The sequence below is a fragment of the Entelurus aequoreus genome, linkage group LG15, assembly GCF_033978785.1.
Source record: "Entelurus aequoreus isolate RoL-2023_Sb linkage group LG15, RoL_Eaeq_v1.1, whole genome shotgun sequence".
Classification (NCBI taxonomy): Eukaryota; Metazoa; Chordata; class Actinopteri; order Syngnathiformes; family Syngnathidae; genus Entelurus; species Entelurus aequoreus.
The window spans coordinates 10,810,569-10,831,503 of record NC_084745.1 but is presented as its reverse complement, the minus strand read 5'-3'; the positions used below and the strand labels follow the sequence as shown (position 1 = coordinate 10,831,503).

The 20,935-nt window shown below is 43.5% G+C and overlaps 2 protein-coding genes across 2 annotated transcripts in view; one reads left to right on the top strand and one right to left on the bottom strand.

Moving 5' to 3' along the window:
• The first annotated feature begins 99 nt into the window (after positions 1-99).
• On the top strand, positions 100-9,231 carry cavin4b (caveolae associated protein 4b). Its single transcript, XM_062020828.1, has 2 exons — positions 100-664; positions 8,191-9,231. Exons 1-2 carry the CDS (start codon positions 314-316, stop codon positions 8,707-8,709), a joined length of 870 nt encoding a protein of 289 aa, XP_061876812.1. The 5' UTR covers positions 100-313; the 3' UTR covers positions 8,710-9,231.
• dnah5l (dynein, axonemal, heavy chain 5 like) overlaps positions 8,404-20,935 on the bottom strand; it is a 44,694-nt gene continuing 32,162 nt past the window's right edge. Inside the window, exons 66-96 of the mRNA XM_062022158.1 lie at positions 20,411-20,532; positions 20,106-20,335; positions 19,883-20,041; positions 19,669-19,825; positions 19,439-19,584; positions 19,234-19,368; positions 19,061-19,162; positions 18,864-18,977; positions 17,406-17,573; positions 17,199-17,303; positions 16,995-17,108; positions 16,743-16,919; positions 16,478-16,672; positions 16,246-16,401; positions 15,976-16,158; positions 15,716-15,886; positions 14,034-14,285; positions 13,834-13,960; positions 13,643-13,764; positions 13,428-13,577; positions 13,194-13,358; positions 12,902-13,119; positions 12,784-12,839; positions 12,595-12,716; positions 11,085-11,235; positions 10,819-11,018; positions 10,570-10,758; positions 10,368-10,500; positions 10,090-10,298; positions 9,805-10,026; positions 8,404-9,742 (exon numbers count right to left, since the gene is read on the bottom strand). Coding sequence (XP_061878142.1) covers positions 9,515-9,742; positions 9,805-10,026; positions 10,090-10,298; positions 10,368-10,500; positions 10,570-10,758; positions 10,819-11,018; positions 11,085-11,235; positions 12,595-12,716; positions 12,784-12,839; positions 12,902-13,119; positions 13,194-13,358; positions 13,428-13,577; positions 13,643-13,764; positions 13,834-13,960; positions 14,034-14,285; positions 15,716-15,886; positions 15,976-16,158; positions 16,246-16,401; positions 16,478-16,672; positions 16,743-16,919; positions 16,995-17,108; positions 17,199-17,303; positions 17,406-17,573; positions 18,864-18,977; positions 19,061-19,162; positions 19,234-19,368; positions 19,439-19,584; positions 19,669-19,825; positions 19,883-20,041; positions 20,106-20,335; positions 20,411-20,532 — 4,978 coding nt within the window. The 3' untranslated portion in view covers positions 8,404-9,514. The remainder of the gene's footprint in view (positions 9,743-9,804; positions 10,027-10,089; positions 10,299-10,367; positions 10,501-10,569; positions 10,759-10,818; positions 11,019-11,084; positions 11,236-12,594; positions 12,717-12,783; positions 12,840-12,901; positions 13,120-13,193; positions 13,359-13,427; positions 13,578-13,642; positions 13,765-13,833; positions 13,961-14,033; positions 14,286-15,715; positions 15,887-15,975; positions 16,159-16,245; positions 16,402-16,477; positions 16,673-16,742; positions 16,920-16,994; positions 17,109-17,198; positions 17,304-17,405; positions 17,574-18,863; positions 18,978-19,060; positions 19,163-19,233; positions 19,369-19,438; positions 19,585-19,668; positions 19,826-19,882; positions 20,042-20,105; positions 20,336-20,410; positions 20,533-20,935) is intronic.

The following is a 20,935-nucleotide window of genomic DNA, read 5'->3' as shown; positions in this document are numbered from 1 at the left end:
GCCTGAGCCAAAGGAAGGGTGGGGTGTGGGTGGTTATTGGGGTATTTTTAGGATCCATGTTGATCATTTATTGTAATGGTCCATCTGACGTGCATGTCATTTCTTCTTCTACCTCGCTGGAAGTGGACGCCTGCCCGCCTTCGCTCTCCTTTTACACTCATAGCCGCACCCACCTCACCAGGAGTGGGCGGAGTCTGTTGATCCACGCGGCCACATTGGGGTGGACATCCCGCTGCCGAGGTCCGCTCACTCTCTTCTCCCTCGACCCCCCTTGCCGCACTCTCCGTCGTTCGTCCTCGCGGCGCAAAGCGACATGGCCGACAAAGCACTGGGTGGCGATGACTCCGGGAGCATCGTGGCGCTGCTGGAGCGCGTGGCCGGCCTCATGGACAGCGTGCAGGTGACGCAGCAGCGCATGGAGGAGCGTCAGCTGGAGCTGGAGAGCACGGTGAAGAGCATCCAGGCCAACATGCTCAAGCTGACCATGGAGCACGCCGCCAGCAGCAGCATGGTGGAGAGGCTCCTGGAGAAGACCCGCAAGGTCAGCAGACACGTCAAGGACGTGCGGGTCCGCGTGGAGAACCAGAACCTCCGTGTGAAAAAGGTGGAGGCCACCCAGGGAGACCTCCTGGCCAAGAACAAGTTCAGAGTGGTCATCTATCAGGTATGTTCCTCCTTTAGACCCCAGCTTAAGTTAAGCCACGGTTCTCCTTTCGTGTGATGACTTTGTATTGGTGACCATGACAACGTCATCACGAGAAATCTTTAAGTTCCCAGTGGACATTCCCCTCCATCACCACACACGCTCATTCCTTGCATGGGCGTGCATGCTGGAGATCACAGATCTACAATACTCAGATCTCATTTTACTTCCATTCTTCCAACTTTTATCAAAAACTTTCAACAAGATATCACAAATTTGCACACAGTTTGTAAATCTCTCCACTGTCAAATGTTGAGGGTCCCTAAAGAGGTGGAGCTAGAGCAGGGGCGTTTTAAGTGCGTAGCCCGCAGCTAATTATTTAAAGGCCGTGCCACATTTGGAAAATACTATAACAAAAAAAACATAAAAGTGCAATAAAAGAGCAAACAGGTGAAATCTAACAAGAACATGTTGCAATATTGACACTAAGAACACAAAGCTGCCATGCAGGCTGTTTTTTACTTTAAAACTGCCATTGATTAAAAACAATTATAATAATAAAAACTTATATTTGACAGATCTGAAGTTGACAGATTTAGGCGTTTAAAATAAAATGAATATATATTGATACACTACTGTTCAAAAGTTTGGGGTCACATTGAAATGTCCTTATTTTTGAAGGAAAAGCACTGTACTTTTCAATGAAGATAACTTTAAACTAGTCTTAACTTTAAAGAAATACATTCTATACATTGCTAATGTGGTAAATGACTATTCTAGCTGCAAATGTCTGGTTTTTGGTGCAATATCTACATAGGTGTATAGAGGCCCATTTCCAGCAACTATCACTCCAGTGTTCTAATGGTACAATGTGTTTGCTCATTGGCTCAGAAGGCTAATTGATGATTAGAAAACCCTTGTGCAATCATGTTCACACATCTGAAAACAGTTTAGCTCGTTACAGAAGCTACAAAACTGACCTTCCTTTGAGCAGATTAAGTTTCTGGAGCATCACATTTGTGGGGTCAATTAAACGCTCAAAATGGCCAGAAAAAGAGAACTTTCATCTGAAACTCGACAGTCTTTTCTTGTTCTTAGAAATGAAGGCTATTCCACAAAATTGTTTGGGTGACCCCAAACTTTTGAACGGTAGTGTATATGACTTATTTTTTAACACTTTTATGAGTGAGGGCCTTTTTGTATCCCCAAGACTTTAACTGTCATTGTTCAAAAAAGAATCAATTAAAAGCAATGTTATTAGGGCTGTGAATCTTTGGGCATCACACGATTCGATTAGATTCTTGGGGGTAATGATTCGATTCAGAATCAATTCTCAATAAATCAATACTTTTTAAAATAACATTAGGTGCCAGTTCTACATTCTTCCATAAAATAGATAACAGCTCTGATCCATTTCTGTATTATTTAAAAGAAAACTGGATTTGTTGTCTGTGAATCTTTGGGCATGATTCGATCCGATTTGATTCTTGGGGGTAACGATTCGATTCTCGATTCAAAACGATTCTCGATTCAAAATCAATACTTTTTTAATGACATTGTGTGCCAGTTCTATGATTAACTACATTCCTCCAATAAATAGATAACAGCTCTGATAAACTCATACATTCATTAAAAGAAAATTGGTTTTTGTTAATAAAATTCTACCCAAACATTTAATATAGTCAAATACAAATAAGGCAACAAGAGAAGTATCCAACACTTCTCATTTGTAATGTAAATCTGTACAGCAGATATGATAATCTACATCAACTATATGTTTTGTCTGAGTGGCTGGACAGGATAGATTGAAAAAAATAAATAATAATAATACATATTCTTTTTTAAATCGATTTTTGATTTTTTTGGAATAAATTAAGAATTGTTACAAATAAGAATATTCCGAAAATCAATTATTTTTTTTTTGACACCCCTAATGCATATATGTATATTTTTTATGCATATCTTTGAAGTGCATAAAACATTAACTTTATGTCAACTGATAGATCTGAATTTGATCTATAGATATTTTAGGGTTTAAAGTAATAACAAAAAAAACAGTTTAATGACTGAGACTTATAGGTCTTACTTATAGTCCCTTACCTGGGACTTATAGGTCCCAGGTTACCATGAATTGATTTACGTGGACCCCGACTTAAACAAGTTGAAAAACTTATTCGGGTGTTACCATTTAGTGGTCAATTGTACGGAATATGTACTGAATTGTGCAATCTACTAATAAAAGTTTCAATCAATCAATCAAGGTACCCTATTGGGTACTTGGGACCTATAACGTTCACCAAAATTGAGGGGAGCCCTAATGGTGATAATAAATATTGTATTTGGTTTTGAAAATGAAAATAATCTAAATGGCCCATGCTTTAATTTTTTGGAATGTGGCCCTCAGTAGAAAAAGTTTGAACAACCCTGAGCGAGAGGCTCTGAAGTCTGTTGATTGGTCAAGGGAGAGCGAAATTGAGGAGGTATTATTGTCGTAAATTTGTTTTGGTAGTTACTTTGAGGAGAAATCAACTGTTCCTTTGCCTTAAGTTTGCTTTGCTTAATTATAGTATAATTAGGTTTATTAAAAGTCGGTCACATGTCCCTAATTATGTGACAGAACCAGCCGAGCCCAGACATAACCGGTTATTCTCAGTCCAATACCGTTTCCAATTTAGTGGCCGGCATCTCTCTGATCAGACCCACTGGCGAGGGGTCACGGCATACGTGGCCTGATGACTTTTGACCCTGCCACATCATTCCAAAGCTAAAAGTTGTTTAACACATGATGATGTCAGTAAGACACGCAAAGCCACATGCTAGCTACTAGCTCACTAACGGGCGACATGTGCTTATTACAGGTTGGCTTAGCCTTAGCTCCAAAACCCAGGGTGCTGAGCGGGACAGCAAGCGGAGCAATGTTCTGTCACGCCACATGAACCAAGGATTCACTTGCACTTCGGGTCCAATGTAACCTGATCACACAGCGCCGTGGCTGCTCGTCGATATGTTTAGCTTACTGCAGCCTAGCGCTGAGCTTCACTAACAGCTGCTGAACTTTATTTAGGGAGGCGGGATCAAGACGAGCACGCCACTTTGACATCCTAACCACCAAGTCAAGCCCATTTTCTATCGCAGATAAAGTTTTGTCCGAGTGATTGTGTTCAGACGTTGTTGTGCTAATACACTTGAACAGGGTTTCTGCAGGGATCACTAAATCTAATTTAATGCGATTTAATGCCTTTCTTAATCCAGTTCAGTTCAGATGATTAATTTGATTTAAATAAAAAAAGCAATACACACATTTCCATTTTCAGCATTAGCAATAAGAATCTTGCGTTTACACAGTTGCATAGCGGAAGTTATACAGTTATATAGCTCAGAAGTAAAAAATACTTATCGCCTCGCCCTTTTTTATAGTCACATTACATAACAGCTGTGGATTGCCTGCATGAGCAATGAATACCACCAGTTGTTACAGAAGTCAATATCAAATTCACAATAACTGTACAATCTAATTTATTACCTTGTCATATTATCTTCGGATTTAATCTGTAAACAAAAGATACAAATATTTGCCACTTAAAACAAAGCAGATAGTTATTATATATATATATATATATATATATATATATATATATATATATATATATATATATATATATATATATATATATATATATATATATATATATATATACACCGGTAGTCAAAAGCTTACAATTATCTGTATAAACAAAATTGTAAGAATTTGACAACGATAATCTTAAATAGTTGAGAAGTTTACATTAACTGTTTACTCTCGAGTCTAGTGAATTACAAGACTCTTTAATCTGAGGATGTATTTTAATTTTTTTATTTTGTTGTAGTGGTCGCAGAAGTTGCTTTGTTGTTCACGCCAAAGAAATTTGGCACCAATAACTGTTGACCGCTTTTATTTACTGATATGTGATGAGCTAATAGCATGTGATTTCACCGTATAAATTTTTTTTGATGTCTCTGGACATCAAATGTAATGTTTTTTTATTGCCATTTAAAGCCTTAATTTTCGCAAAATCAATTTAATGACTATTTAATCTAATATTTTTTTTCCTTTTTCTGTAGTGGTAGCAGCAGCTGCCAGTTGTGGTGGCAACAGCAGAAGTTTCATTGTTGGTCACGGCAAAAAAATGTGCACCTGTGAAAGAGGCTGTTTGCAACTTCCTCACAGTAACATTTTTCAAAGCAAAAAATATAGCAAGAACACCACCGGCTAGCTTCTGTTACCATTAGTGGTTTAATAGAACACATTTTTTTGACTGTTGTCTATATTTTTCACAATTACAAAGTTTATGTAATTAAATGTATTACCGGCCCGAAGAAAAGGATTTGTGTTTATGACGGTCACTCACCTGGTCTCGCCAACACAAACACGCACGGAGCGCAAGCACAAAGACAAAAGCAGTCCAAGAGAAGCAACAAACAATTTGCAGTCACGTTTTTGTTATGATTGAATATACATTCAATGACAGCTAACGCCAGCTATCCAAACTGCTAATATTAGCTAACAACACCTAAAGCTAATGCGCGTGCATGAGCTACGTATGAGAAGCCGTGAGAGGGCGGGATATACCGTGTAAAATACATTGGAAAGTTGGCGCCATCTTGGCATCTGTGTAAATGTTCCAAACAGCCCCTTTAAACTGCTGCCGACATGTGATTAGCTAATAACATGTGATTTTACTGCATACATTTTTTAAATGCCTCTGTACATCAAATTTAATGCTTTTTAATGCCATTTAAGGCCTTAATTTTTGCACAATCAATTGAATGGCTTTTAATTCTAATTAATTAGAATTGGCTCAAAAGACTGTTTAATCTGAGATTTTATTTTTATTTTTCTGTGGCGGTAGCAGCAGTTGGCAGTTGTGGTGGCGACAGCAGAAGTTGCAAAGAAATTTGGCACAAAATCTATTAATTACTTTTAATTTTACCTCATTAGAATTGGCTTACAAGACTGTTTAATTTGAGAATTTTTTTCTTTTTTTCTTTGGCGGTAGCAGCAGTTGGCAGTTGTGGTGGCGACAGCAGAAGTTGCAAAGAAATTTGGCACAAAATCTATTAATTACTTTTAATTTTACCTCATTAGAATTGGCTTACAAGACTGTTTAATTTGAGAATTTTTTATTTTCTTCTTTGGCGGTAGCAGCAGCTGGCGGTTGTGGTGGCGACAGAAGAAGTTGCAAAGAAATTTGGCACAAAATATATTAATTAGTTTTAATTTTACCTCATTAGAATTGGCTTACAAGACTGTTTAATTTGAGAATTTTTTATTTTCTTCTTTGGCGGTAGCAGCAGCTGGCGGTTGTGGTGGCGACAGCAGAAGTTGCAAAGAAATTTGGCACAAAATCTATTCATTAATTTTACCTCATTAGAATTGGCTTACAAGACTGTTTAATTTGAGAATTTTTTCTTTTCTTCTTTGGCGGTAGCAGCAGCTGGCAGTTGTGGTGGCGACAGCAGAAGTTGCAAAGAAATTTGGCACAAAATGTATTAATTAGTTTTAATTTTACCTCATTAGAATTGGCTTACAAGACTGTTTAATTTGAGAATTTTTTTCTTTGGCGGTAGCAGCAGCTGGCAGTTGTGGTGGCGACAGCAGAAGTTGAAAAGAAAATTGGAACAAAATGTATTAATTAGTTTTAATTTTACCTCATTAGAATTGGCTTACAAGACTGTTTAATTTGAGAATTTTTTTTCTTTTTTTCTTTGGCGGTAGCAGCAGCTGGCAGTTGTGGTGGCGACAGCAGAAGTTGCAAAGAAATTTGGCACAAAATGTATTAATTAGTTTTAATTTTACCTCATTAGAATTGGCTTACAAGACTGTTTAATTTGAGAATTTTTTATTTTCTTCTTTGGCGGTAGCAGCAGCTGGCGGTTGTGGTGGCGACAGCAGAAGTTGCAAAGAAATTTGTCACAAAATCTATTAATTAATTTTAATTTTACCTCATTAGAATTGGCTTACAAGACTGTTTAATTTGAGAATTTTTTATTTTCTTCTTTGGCGGTAGCAGCAGCTGGCGGTTGTGGTGGCGACAGCAGAAGTTGCAAAGAAATTTGGCACAAAATCTATTCATTAATTTTACCTCATTAGAATTGGCTTACAAGACTGTTTAATTTGAGAATTTTTTCTTTTCTTCTTTGGCGGTAGCAGCAGCTGGCAGTTGTGGTGGCGACAGCAGAAGTTGCAAAGAAATTTGGCACAAAATGTATTAATTAGTTTTAATTTGACCTCATTAGAATTGGCTTACAAGACTGTTTAATTTGAGAATTTTTTTCTTTGGCGGTAGCAGCAGCTGGCAGTTGTGGTGGCGACAGCAGAAGTTGCAAAGAAAATTGGAACAAAATGTATTAATTAGTTTTAATTTTACCTCATTAGAATTGGCTTACAAGACTGTTTAATTTGAGAATTTTTTTCTTTGGCGGTAGCAGCAGCTGGCAGTTGTGGTGGCGACAGCAGAAGTTGCAAAGAAATTTGGCACAAAATCTATTAATTAATTTTAATTTTACCTCATTAGAATTGGCTTACAAGACTGTTTAATTTGAGAATTTTTTATTTTCTTCTTTGGCGGTAGCAGCAGCTGGTGGTTGTGGTGGCGACAGCAAAAGTTGCAAAGAAATTTGGCACAAAATCTATTAATTAATTTTAATTTTACCTCATTAGAATTGGCTTACAAGACTGTTTAATTTGAGAATTTTTTATTTTCTTCTTTGGCGGTAGCAGCAGCTGGCGGTTGTGGTGGCGAGAGCAGAAGTTGCAAAGAAATTTGGCACAAAATCTATTAATTACTTTTAATTTTACCTCATTAGAATTGGCTTACAAGACTGTTTAATTTGAGAATTTTTTATTTTCTTCTTTGGCGGTAGCAGCAGCTGGCAGTTGTGGTGGTGACAGCAGAAGTTGCAAAGAAATTTGGCACAAAATGTATTAATTAGTTTTAATTTTACCTCATTAGAATTGGCTTACAAGACTTTTATTTGAGAATTTTTTCTTTGGCGGTAGCAGCAGCTGGCAGTTGTGGTGGCGACAGCAGAAGTTGCAAAGAAATTTGGCACAAAATGTATTAATTATTTTTAATTTTACCTCATTAGAATTGGCTTACAAGACTTTTATTTGAGAATTTTTTCTTTTTTTCTTTGGCGGTAGCAGCAGCTGGCAGTTGTGGTGGCGACAGCAGAAGTTGCAAAGAAATTTGGCACCGGTAACTGCTGCCTACCTTTAATCGCCGACATTTGATTAGCTAATTGCATGTGATTTCACAAGATACATTTTTTTTTATGCTTTTTAATGTCAATTAATTTTCATAAAAGCAATTTAATGGCTTTTAATGTTTTTTAATGACCCGCGGAAACAATGTTGAAGGTAGAGGTGGGTCCATTTGCACAAGTGCATGTAAAAAAAAGTGGACAAGCAGATCAGAATCATGCTGGTGCTACTGTGCTCACCGGCCCCCTCATAGTTCAGCCAGTTAGGTCACAACTTCTGACGCTGCTTTGTTTTTGTTTTTCAGGGTGATCAGGAAGTGAAGGCTGTCAATGAGCCAGCAGAACAAGGTGCAGGCGGCGAGGACGGATCCAACAAGTTTGAGCTCCCACCCGACTCCGATGAGGAGTACATGGTGGTAGAGGAGGCGGACTCGGCATCGGCCGGGCGCATGAAAAAGTCGGGCCTGACGCGCATCGAGAGCTTCAAGGCCACCTTCTCCAAGGAGAACATGAGCAAGACCCGCGAGAACCTCGGCACCAAAGTCAACAAGCTGGGCGAGCGCATCGTGACGGCCGAAAGACGTGAGAAGATCCGCCAGTCGGGCGAGCGGCTGAAGCAGACCATCGCCAAAGGAGTCCCGGCCAAGCTCAACCTGAAAAAGGAGAGAACTGTGGCCGAAGGACAAGAAGGGGCTGAGGGCGCTGAGGGAGGCGCGCCCGTCCCGCCTCCCAAGGGCCGACGAAGCACCCCGGACGTCGCCAAGGCGGAAGGCGGCACCGAGGAGTCTGAGGTTCCTGTGTACGACATGAAGCAGCTGTCGTAGCCGACGAAGAGCAGAGCGAGTGAGGAGAACAAGGAAGACGAAGGACCCGTTTGATTGGAAGAAGGTAGCGGCCGGCACAACGTTAAAGATCTAAAATGATCCGGTGAGAGTTTCTGGACAGTCTTGATCGAATCAGCCTCTGTGTTGACTTTGACAAGAGCACTATTGTTTCTACGTCGCCGCTGGCTGTGCATGTCAATGGCTCGGACCCGCTGCAGGAGAACAACACAAGGGCGGTCTGTTTGTGTACCGGGATGAAAATGAAAGTGAAGCTGAATAAATCGGACCTGGAAGCAACAATCAGGCTTTTTGTTGATGTGTGATCACACCTTCCTGGACACGCTCTGTTTGCATTAGCATGGAGCTCGAGGTTGCTTGACAATAAAAGCAATGCATTAACTAACTAAAACGAGTGGAATGACAATGACGTGACTGACTCGGATTTCATTTAACACGTGTGACTTGAACTAACTCTTCTTTGATGAAGCAACTGTTTTCTATGTATTTAACAAAATAAAAGTTCACCTTCTCCTACAAATCCACTGACTTGTTACTAATTATGATTGAAATATTTTGATTCAGAAAAACACTCGATGGAAGCTTTATAAAGATAATCTTTTTTTATTTGCCAATTTGTTAACTACTTGACTAGATTTGAAAAGTAAATGATTTCACTAATGCTCTATTTCAGTTCAATCGTCATATTGTTCAACGACGTTTGACCTGCACACCAGCAGGGGGCAGCAGCAGGGAACTAAATGGTATCACAAGACAAGACAATGGACTAACTGATCATTATTAAAAGTTACTTGCAGTCGCAGAGCAGGGCGGCGCCGCGCAGTGTCCAGTGCTCGGGCGGCTGGACGGTCCTCAGCTGCAGCGAGAAGATGAAGTTGAGGTCGGTGCGACGAGGCTTCTTGTAGAGTGGACACGAGTACAAGCAGACCCCGCCGGCAGGCTGTCGCCTGCTGTCCGCCGCGTTTGCAGAGTTGACGGCGTAGACGTGGACCACGGGAAGCGGAGTGAAGAGGACCTGACAGCAGCAGAGAGGCTCATTAGTTCTTTACTGCGACTTTAACCACTGAGCGCACTTACCTTGGGCGGGGCTTCTGTAAGTTTGACGCCACGCCGGTCCCATCCAGCCCCTTCCAGAAAGAGACCATATATGTAGACTCCGCCCACATCCTCAGCAGGAGGAGCCGACACATCCTCCCGCATCATCTTGGTGACATCGTTGCTAAGGGCGACCGTATCCAAGGCCCAGCCCCTGGACAAGTTGGAACGTGTCGTCTCCTGACGCATGGCGGTCAAGAAGCCCTTCAGACATCAACAACCAATCAGGAGCCGTAACTTCCTCGTCCGTCATCTCACTCGACTCACCTGCGGGTTAAAGAAGCCTGTGAGCCAGAACTGGAGGGGCCGCCCGGCGCTGATCCAGCTTGAGAGCTGCTGGTTCCTCTCCAGAAGCTCACTGTACCAGAAGCCCAGCGAGGCCGACGCCCAGCTGAGCCGCTGCCAAGCGCTGGGAATGCGAGCGTCGAACATGCAGTCCAGAGCGTCACGTAGGTCTTCTGACATAATGATGGTGCCTGCGGCAGGAGGAGGCGCGTCCTAACGTCATCGTGTGTGACGTAAGTGTGTGTGTCTGTGTGACTGACCGTCAATAGCCAGCTTGAGGTCAGTGAGCGTGCGCCGTACACTGCTGATGACTTGCTGCATGCGGTCTACTTCCTGTCGAAGAAAGATGTTCATTGGCTGTAGAGGGCCCATCTTCTGAAGCTGACCTTTAACCTTTAAACGACAGCCTCATCAGTGTCATCATGTGACAAATAAGGACACCAATCAGCTGCAGGCTCTCACCTCATGTGACACGTAGTCAGGCGGAAGCTTGTTCAGCATCTCATTGGCTAAGCGCAGCACGCTGGCCTCCCGCGTCTCCCCGGCCCCGCCCCCCGTGTCTTTAGGTTGGATGTTGATGATGGTGCTAAGTGCCTCATTGGCCAGCTTGTTCTGGTAGGTGATGTCCGCGTTGGGGTGGAGTCCAAACACCTGCAACATAGGAAAGATGATTAAAAACCTCCATTCCAAGTAAAAAGGGTGTGTCCTGACCTCAGGTGTGTCAACCAGGGGGAGGGCCTCGACGTGCTGCAGGACGTCCTGCACCGTCTTGGCCTTGGCGGGGATGCTGTATCCCCGGTAGAAGCAGAACTTGTCGCTGAAGGTGTTCTCGCCAAACCAGACCCGAGTGAAAGTGTTCAGGAGACGTTTGTCCAGGTCGTCTGTCACACGGCCGCCATATTGGACTTCACCTGAAGGCGGCATGAACTCAAGTCAGGTGGATTTGTGTGGACCATGGTCGGCTGTTCATGTCTCACCCAGCATGTAGCGCAGGCAGCTCCAGTTGACGCCCCTCTTGGCATCCAGCTCGTCCAAGTGGTTCTGGACAAACTGTACGCTAGACGTGAAGTCGGCTTGGTTGAACTCATAGGGAATGTTCCAGCCCAGAGGTCCAAACTTTCGGCGCTCCTGAAGGCGGTTTAAGGTCAAAGTTAAAGGGGAACTGCACTTTTTTATGGGAATTTTGCCTATCATTTACAGTCCTTTTGTAAGACAAGAAGAACACATGTTTATCTTTTTTTTTACGCATTCTAATTCGTAAATAAACGCTAACAAAAGTCAGCTCACAATGGAGGTGATGGGATTGGCTCTTTTCCACCTGTAAAGCGCTCTAAATACATTCAAAAACCTCCATCAAACGTTTATTTGTAATGGAGTTACAGGCACATTCAAAATAAGACGTAATATTTACGTATTTTGCGCATTTTCAGCATACTTCGGTGTATTAATGTTACAGACGCATCACAACGTTCGCTATTCAATTCAACAACAACAACACTACTAATCATGCAGACTTCAGGAGAGACAACAAAGACTACTTTGGAACAAATGATGATCCAGAACATTATATTTTTGAGCCTGAATATACGGAGGATGAGCTTCAAATTTTAGAAGTTGTGAGCTAAACAAATCCTGCTTTAGTGAAACACTAAGCATCATGTGGCAGTATTGCTAAGTGCTAAACAAGAAATACAAACTATGAACATAATAAAACAATCACTTACTGTACAATGCCGACTGATGGGATGTTTATATCTTCACGTTTCGAAGAAGAACTAATTATAATCCTCACGCAGGTAAAACATTTTTCCTTAAAAGGTGGACATAAACAAGCGTCTTTTTGTGTCTTTCTGGCCATCTCCAGGTCGAAGTCAAATGTCAAAGTTGACCAACTTCTTCTAAAAAGTTGAGAAGCATGATTCATAATATAGAATTTGATTTTACCAACTTAGAGACGATGCGGCAGCAACTACTCAGTTCGTCAATACTGTAGCCGCACAAGCTAGTTAGCGTTCTGTGATCACGGCACTGCTAAAAAAAGTTTATATATATATTATATATATAGTTCTATTACAACAATATCGCTAATATTTGGTAAATGCGAGATACAAATGGAGTAAGCTAGTGAGCTCTCTGTGATCACGGCGCCGCAAAAAAAAGTTTATATACCGGTATATATATATATATATATATATATATATATATATATATATATATATATATATATATATATATATATATATATATATATATATATATATATATATATATATATATATATATATATCAGTATATATATATATAATATATATCTTATATATATAGTTCTATAATAACAATATCGATAAATTAGAATGCATAAAAAAAGAAAAACGTGTGTTCTTGTCTCACATAGGATTGCAATTGATAGGCAAAATTCCCCCAAAAAGTGCAGCTTCCCTTTAGGTTTGCTGTGACCGCCGTGAGACAAAAAGAGACAAGGCTTACCTGCACGGTGGTGTGCAGGAAGGCGACGGCATACAGCAGTGGGCGCCACTGAGGCAGGCTACTGATCTCTAACTGGTCTTGAGTGACGCCACTGAAAGTCCTCTTCAGACCCGCCTTCATCCCTAATCAAGAATCATGAGGGAACGTGAAAAACCTGAAAGATGTGTTCTTCGATGAGGAGATTTTTACCGAGAGGAGGCTCGTTGGTGAACTTGATGGACGCCTGAAGAAAACTGATGGGGAACCTGGGCAAAGACGAAGTCCACCAGAATGGCATTCAACTTGAAGGTCCATGCTGTGGTCTCACCTCGGGTGGACGTCCGTTGTCAGCCACACTCTAAAGTCCCTGTGGACACTCTCTGCTGTTGTCATGGTGACCGTCTCCAGCAACTCATCCAGAAAGTCCAGTCCAAGATGGCAGTTCTGGAGGAGGAGCCAGCCGCCGTCCGTCATGCTTTTGGCCAATAGCCTGCGAGCATGGACTTCCTGCCCTTGTCCCATTGAGATAGGACGGCACGGTGCTCCCTGCAGGTCCACAAAAAAGTGATTCAAGGGTTGAAAATGTTTAAAATAAAGTATTTAGTCGTAATGTTGAGCACCTTTTGCTTGGCTAGTCTCTCAATGTTCTCCGTTGGGTCGGAACCCATCGAGAGAAGACAAACCATGGGAGTCCTGTTGTCGCTCTCTGCCAGCATGGCGTCCAGATCCAGAACCAAACCTTCGGCGTACTGCTGACCCAAAGACTGGGCGATGTAGCGCCGTGCCTGCACAACCATTTAGTCATTGGCATCGTGACAAACCACTATGTTTGGACCAAGTGACCTGGAGCAGACCTGCGCAATGGTTCGGTCCGGGCACCAGCTACGGATTAGAAGCAGCTTCTGAAAGGTGTCAAGTTTCTGCTCATAGTCATCAGGCAACGTGGCGTCCTCTGGAGCCGAGTTGTCAAACCACGTCTTCCAGGCCTTTTCGTTCTGGCTTACCTGGAAAACCACAAGCATCGATGCTAAGCTCTGGCCCGGTGCAACGCCACAGTGATGCGTCGTACCTGGGTCAGGATCTGACAGAACACAGAGAGGCTGGACAGCTGCACCAGGTTGAGCCAGGTCTGATCCAGGATCCAGCGGCGTGGTTTTGCTTCCACAGAGTTGAGATCAAGAGAGGCGCCGCCTGCAGACAGCAATCATTGGAACATGACTTCGCTGAAGCTAGGGTGCAGGAAGAGGAGGATGCTCGGACCTTTGATGAAGATCAGCACGTCAGAGTGCATGATGTTCTTGGCCTGCAGGTCCACCTTCAGCGCCAACAACAAGGTGAAGAGCAGCTTGTGTTCCTCATAGAGACCTCGAGCTGTGTAACAGTACACCTGCGGGCGGGACAAACAGCTGTTGCCTACATTGAATGGCCAGGTTTTGGTGAGAGGGCGGTGTGGCGGCCACCTGCAAGGTGAGGAAGCTGATGATGTTGCTGATACGCTTGGAGGTGACCTGCGACCTGACAGAGAGCTGCATGGACGAGTCAAAGAGGCCCAGGAACTGACGCAAAGATGTCTGATACATGAGGTTGACCAATGACATCTCCACAATCAGGAAGTACAGGATGCTCCCCCTGGTGGCCACAGGCCGGTACTCCTCCCTTGCCTGGTTGATCTTGACTTCTGTCTCGGCAGCGATGGACAGCTTCTCGCTCACCTAGAAGAAAAGATGCGGATGTGTCATTCCTAGCATCATGTGACAACCATCACTACCAGTGTTCCGCAAATTACTTTTAAAAAGTCATTAGAGTTACTCGAGAGTTGTTAACTTCAGAATTGCGCTTTCATGAATTAATTACCAGAAAAAGTATTTAATGCGTTACTTAAAAAAAAAAACTTCAAATATCTGGCATATGCAGTTGAGGGATGTTTCATGAGAGCAGAATGTGTATGTGTGCCTTTAAAAGGCTGTGCCTTTTGCCAAGCGACCTGTGACGTCAGCGCGAGCGCACTCAGACAGCGCTCCTTTTAGCTCAGCTGTCTTTGTTAGCTTAGCAGCAGCAGTTTTCCATATTCACAAGATTGTGTTAGCTTGAATGTGCTCCTTGTCCACAAATGGGGTATTGTAGGATTGCAAGTTTGTCACTTTAGTCATTGAATTCCATCCATCCATCCATCCATTTTCTACCGCTTAATTGTTGTTCATTATTCATTATCCAGCCTATGTCAGAAACTGTGACACCTAATTAACATTTAAAACCGCACTGAAACAGTGGTTGAAAACTATGCAGGCATGCACGCACAATTAGATTATTCACATGTTTTTTTTGTTTGTTGTTTGTTTTATTTTTTTGTCCATGGTCTGTGCTTATGGTATGCTTGTAATGTGTAATGTCTCCTGATTTGTGTATTCTTTTGTATCATGACTTGTTGAATGTTTACTGTATTAACCTGCCTTAGGACAACAAATGAAAATTAGCTACTGTGCTAACTCTGGCATATTTACATTGTTGCTCTATGTTGATGAATATGCATTGATCTAATTAAAAAAAATTAAAAATATATATATATTTTTCTCTCGCAGTAGTAGGATTGTGGGAACGTGTACTTTCATGTTGTGTGTTGTTGGCTGTGTGATGTCGCCGCTTCCTATTTGATATCAAGTACATTTGGTTGTTCCTTTCATCAGTAAAAAGTTACTTTTTGCATTGAATTTGGGGAGCGGCGTGGCTCGCTTGGTAAAGCGGCCGTGCCAGCAACTTGAGGGTTCCAGGTTCGATCCCCGCTTCCGCCATTCTAGTCACTGCCGTTGTGTCCCTGGGCAAGACACTTTACCCACCTGCTCCCAGTGCCACCTACACTGGTTTTAATTTAACTTAGATATTGGGTTTCACTATGTAAAGCGCTTTGAGTCATTAGAGAAAAGCGCTATATAAATATACTTCACCTTACACTTCACTTAAATTTGCTGTGCTTCTGACGCTGTCTTGCTGACGAACAACCACATCAAAAGTACCGTGCCACGTTACATCAAACGCATCGGTAACAGTGTTGTGACGTACGTAAGTAATTATGTTGATTACTCGTTACCAGTAAATGTATACGTTTTTCTTAACACTGATCACCACTGAGTAGCACAGGTGATACCTCCAGAGCAGTGGTCTTGGTGACCCGCAACACCTCGATCAGAGACTCGTCCTCCACCAGAGAGCCCTGAGTGCTGGTCAGTCTGAAGAGCAAACTGTCCTCCAGCTCCTGCATCTTCCTCTTGTTGGACGTCACCTCTTCTAGGAGCTGCACACGCTCCGCCTCCAGCTCCTGGTGGGGCCACGGCAAACAGGAGATAACATTTCAGTGGCGACATACAATGGTTTGAACTTAAAACACTGAGATGCTTCAGGTCCCACTTGTTTCTCCAGAAGAATGACACGCCCCAGAAGTTGGTCCTCCAGGCCTCTCTGTGTGACCGTGAAGTCCACCACGGATGTCCTGGCACTGATCTCTGGGCTGTAGGCAGGGTTGGCCAGTTTGGTGGTGATGTAAAGGGTGAAGCCCTTCATCACATCCACTTCTTTGTCTCCAACCTTCACCTGCAAGACCAAAGGGACAGAAGACATTGGACTGACAAGATCACCACAGATTTGTACGGGTTGTTGGATTGTGTGCAGCTGACGTACCTTGTAAGTGGATCCAGACTTGATGTAGTTTTTGTCAAGGATGTTGTCCAGGGCAGGGTCCAGTTCCTCTCCAACGTCCTCCAGCAGTAGGGGTCGCCCGAGAGACAAAGTGTCCTCCAGGTGGGAACGAAAGTATTTGTGGTTTAAAGACGTCACCTGAGAGGGGTGAGAAATGCATCTATCAGTTTGAATGTATTGTTTTAACTTCATTTACAGCACCCTTCATCTTCACCTGCAGGTTCTGCTCTCGCTCTCGGTTCTGAATCCATGCTTTCCCTTGACCCTGGGGGTCAATCAGCAGCGGGTATCGGGCCGCCTTGGTCACCACGATACCATTCTGGGTGGACAGGTCATCGCTGGGTAGCCCTTGAAGGTTCCATTCGCTAACTGTGGCGTTGTCCACCAGGAGACCAATCACATTCACATCCTGGGGGTGGAATAAGATGTTTACCAATCTGATGTTAACTGAGGGCACGGAACAAGAGGTGTGGTCTTACTGGGCTGAAGGGGATGAGCTTGTCCTCCAATTCCTTCTTCCACATCTCCAGCAGAAGGCTGCGGTACTCCTGGTTGAAGGGTCCCGCATAGGACAGGAAGCCAGAGGCCAACAGGACGTCCCCGACCAGCCGTTTGATCTGTGTCTGAAAACCGGCGCTGCTGTCAGTCCAGCGTACCTGAAAAGCGGGAAGATGGAGGGAGAGGTCCTTGACATGAAGAAACACAGGTAAACAAGATAAATGGAAGCTGACCTTTTCTCCTCCAAGGCCGTCAATGAGCGCCGTTGCGTTGGTCATTTTACGACGGCACGCAGAGGCATCGTCCTCTAGGTGCTGCTTCTCCATCATGGCGGCATCATAGAGTGCCTTTAGTCCAGTTCAATCAACAAGATTGTGTCATTTCTAGATCATGAATGAACAATATCAATGTCGAATGGAGGGAAGTCACGTGGTCACCTGCACAGCATCCAGCTGCTGCTGTTTCGCATCCAGCTGCTCCTGAGCTTGCGCTAACTCAGCCTGAGCCACCAGCAGGCGAGACTCCTGCAGCGCCAGGTTGGCCTGTTAGCATGCACACACAAACACAACATTACATAAGCGCTTCATGCACCTTCATTAAAGGCTTCCTCCAGGCAAGTGCTGGACATCTTGGAGGAAGTTTACCTTCAAAGGAAGGACTTCCTTGTTGATGGAGAAAAAGTCGACCATGGCCAGCGTCCACGAGCATAGTCCAGCCACGTTGCCACAGATCCTCTTGGCTGACTCCAGGTTGTAGTCGTCCATTTCCAGGTAAGGCGCCATCAGCTCTACTACTTCCTCTGTGATGGAGTCCTGCGTAAAGACAGTCAGATAACTGTTAAAGTAGCAGTAGAGTGGAATAACAAGTTACCTCTATATTAAAGCTATTGTTTTATATATATATATATATATATATATATATATATATATATATATATATATATATATATATATATATATATATCCCTTCCCCATTAACGACAATGCAAATCAAACAGACTTTGTGAGAGCCAACAACGATTACTTTGAGAAAAATTATGATCCCGTACCTTATATTTTTGAGCCCGTACACAAAGAGGATGAGGAATAAGTTTTAGACGCCGGGTACTAAATGGATACAGCTTTATTGTAACACTATAGCCCGAGCAGCCAAATTGCTAGGTGCTAAACATACAAACTACCAATAATAAACTACAATAAAACTAACACTTACTGTGACATTTCCACTCTCGCTGGGATGCCGACCGTCGGGACGCTCACGTAATTCCATTTGGATGAAGACTCAATCGTGTTAAATAAGTGTTGAATAATAGTTGCCGCAACTACGTCTTTTAGTGCCTTTTTCGCTATCTCAAGGGATGTTGAAGTCGACCAACTTATCGGTCCATACCCACGTTTGTCTACTACCAGATGAGTAAATTTAAAATTTACTTTGAGCAAGTTTGAAAAAAAGCAGGAGCAGCCGCCGGCTTAAAGTGTCAAAAATATCCGCGTAACCTAGCATTAGCTCACTGCTATCAATGCGCCGCTAAAATACACCATTTGCGTTGGAGCAATATCACTCATATTTTGTTTAATTTTCAGGTCAGGACATGTAAATGGAATATTGTTTGCAGTTTCTGAATGTTTTTGGGGGGGGTGTAATGGGCGGAATAGAGGACCTTCAACCTGTTGACTCAATTGTTAGCTGTTTATGATTTGGAATGCATATAAAAGCCAAGCATATGTGTTCTTGTCTTACATAAGGATTGTGAATAATAAACAGCACATCTCTTTCCAATTATTGCATATTTCCAGTTTGACTGATCTGATAATATGGTCAGAGTGCAGAAGCGTTACTAAAATGACGTAGAATCTACGGAAATTGCCGAAGATATTCGGAACTGAATATTCAAAATGGCTGACTGAATTAGTGGCATTTTGTGATATTTAGACGGTATTTTCACAACTTTGCGGATTGTGAATACAATTGGATATGGTTTAATGGATACAATGTAACACAATCAACAATATAACATATACTCGTTTTTCCACTCTACTGGTACTTTAAGTTATCATTAATGTAGTATTCAAAGAAACTCCAGCTGTGATGGTGTGTGGGACCTTGCTGAAGTTGAGCAGCATGCTGAGGAAGGAAGAGTTTTGCATCAGTTTCATGGCCTCGGTCCAGGAAGGACGAGGGCAAGGACGTTCAGAGTCAGCCATGACCGTGTCCACCTGAACTCGAGAGACATCAAGACATAAAAATCAAGCCTTCAGTTTGAGTACAGCTTGAAGGTCAAAGTGTGAATGCCAGCCACCTTCCTCTGGAAGAGCAGTAGCACGGCGTCCATGATCCTCATGATGAGATGAGGCGGCTTTTGAAGTTTCCTCACTGTGGCAATGTCGGCCGGTTTGATGGTCTGTGGACACAACAAGAGAAGTAGAAGCTTCTGAGGCATGCAAATGTGTGTACAAGTCTCGAGGGTCACACCTGCAGCGCTGCCTCAGCTGCCTCCATCGCCGGTTTGGCCGCTTCCAGTTTGGACTCGGCCGCACTTTTATCCGCTTCAATCTCATCGACGATAAGCTGAGCCTTGTCCTTTACCTTCTGTACCTGCTGCTTGACCTGTAACACAGGAGCTAACTCTGAGAATTAAATCCAATATGAGATTGAGGATGATTTTGCAAAGTCAAACCTTCTCAGCAGCCTGAGCTTTGACAGTGACCTCCTGCAGGACCTCATCTGCCTTCTGGGAGGCGACAGCGAGCTCCTGCTCCTTCACTTGCAGCTGTGCAGAGAGCTGAGACACCGACTGCTCCGCCTCCATCAGCTTGCTCAGACCTGCAACAACAACAACAAAGAAACCCGCTCATTTTGCAATAAACCACGCCCACATAGAGGTAGAAACCTAGGTTGGCAGTCTACCTGTCTTCATGCGCTCGGCCAGCGTGCCGACGTGATCCATCTTCTCAGTGTAGACCAACTTGTAGCCGGTGATGAAGGACAAGTAGGATTTGGGCGTCACAAACGTCTGGCGGCGGTAACGTTCAAAGTATTCGATGCATTTCTCCGCCACAGTGTCCTGAAGAGACAAATCATGTGATCCGATGCTGTCTACTTAAAATTGACTTCTGAGTACCTGAAACGTTCCCATGGTAACCACCACACTGTGCTTCACTTCTTCAGAGCAGCGGAGGTCCTGGTACTGAGACAGGAAGTGATGCGATACAGCCACCAGGGCGTCCCGAGGCCAGCGCTGGAACCAGTCCACGGTGCAGCCCGATATCAGGCCTGGGAACTGAGCAGGTCAAAGCTCAGCAGCGTGCAACCACATTAGTGATATATTCCACACAATGACTCACCTTCAGAGCTCTAGTCCGAAACTTTTCCCCCACCGGCGAGAAGCAGAGGACGACGTGAAGGTTGCTGCGCACGCGAGACAGGAAGAATTCGTAGAGGTTCTCCGGGGTCGGAGGTCGGCGCAGCTGCTGTCGCTTCATGACGGGAATGAGGCCCTGGGTGATGTCATCCAGCTCATCCCGTGCAAACAGGTTAGAGACTTCGCCACTGGCCAGGACGTTGTTCATGTACTCTGAGGAGGACAGGAAGTGTCTCATTAGGACGTCGCTGTCAAAAAGTGGACTAACTGTGTTTCCAGGTTCTGTACCCAGGAAGGCTTCATCCTTAATGTCATTGTCAGTGAAGAGAAAAGTGACTCCCTTTCCCTGCTGGCCAGCGAGCCGGTAGAGGACCTTCAGATCCTCCAACAGGTTGGTGCTGCCGTATGACCTGCATGCCGCACGCACACAGGACGTACAGTGGAACCTCGATTTACGAACCCTTCTATTTGCAAACTTTTCTGTGTACTAAGTTTTAGATCACGCCGAGTATGCCTCTGTGTGTGGACCATGTCTCTGTAGGAACGCTTCATTCATTCACTTTGTGTCCCGCTTGCAGCCATTTTGTGCTTGCTTGTATTGAAGAGATTGAGGAAGCCGCCTTCGCACCACAGCAAGTTTTTATTTGTGATGAGAACTGACTTTTTTTGGAAAAAGATGCCAAGCGGACTTATTTCACAGCGGGGAGGACTCCCTCTCGTTCAGCGGCGCCTCTTTCAAGAACCAAACACACACGGCGCCTCCCCACCCCCCCTCACTTCTCTTCCTCTTTCTGCTTGTTAATTTACTGTAAG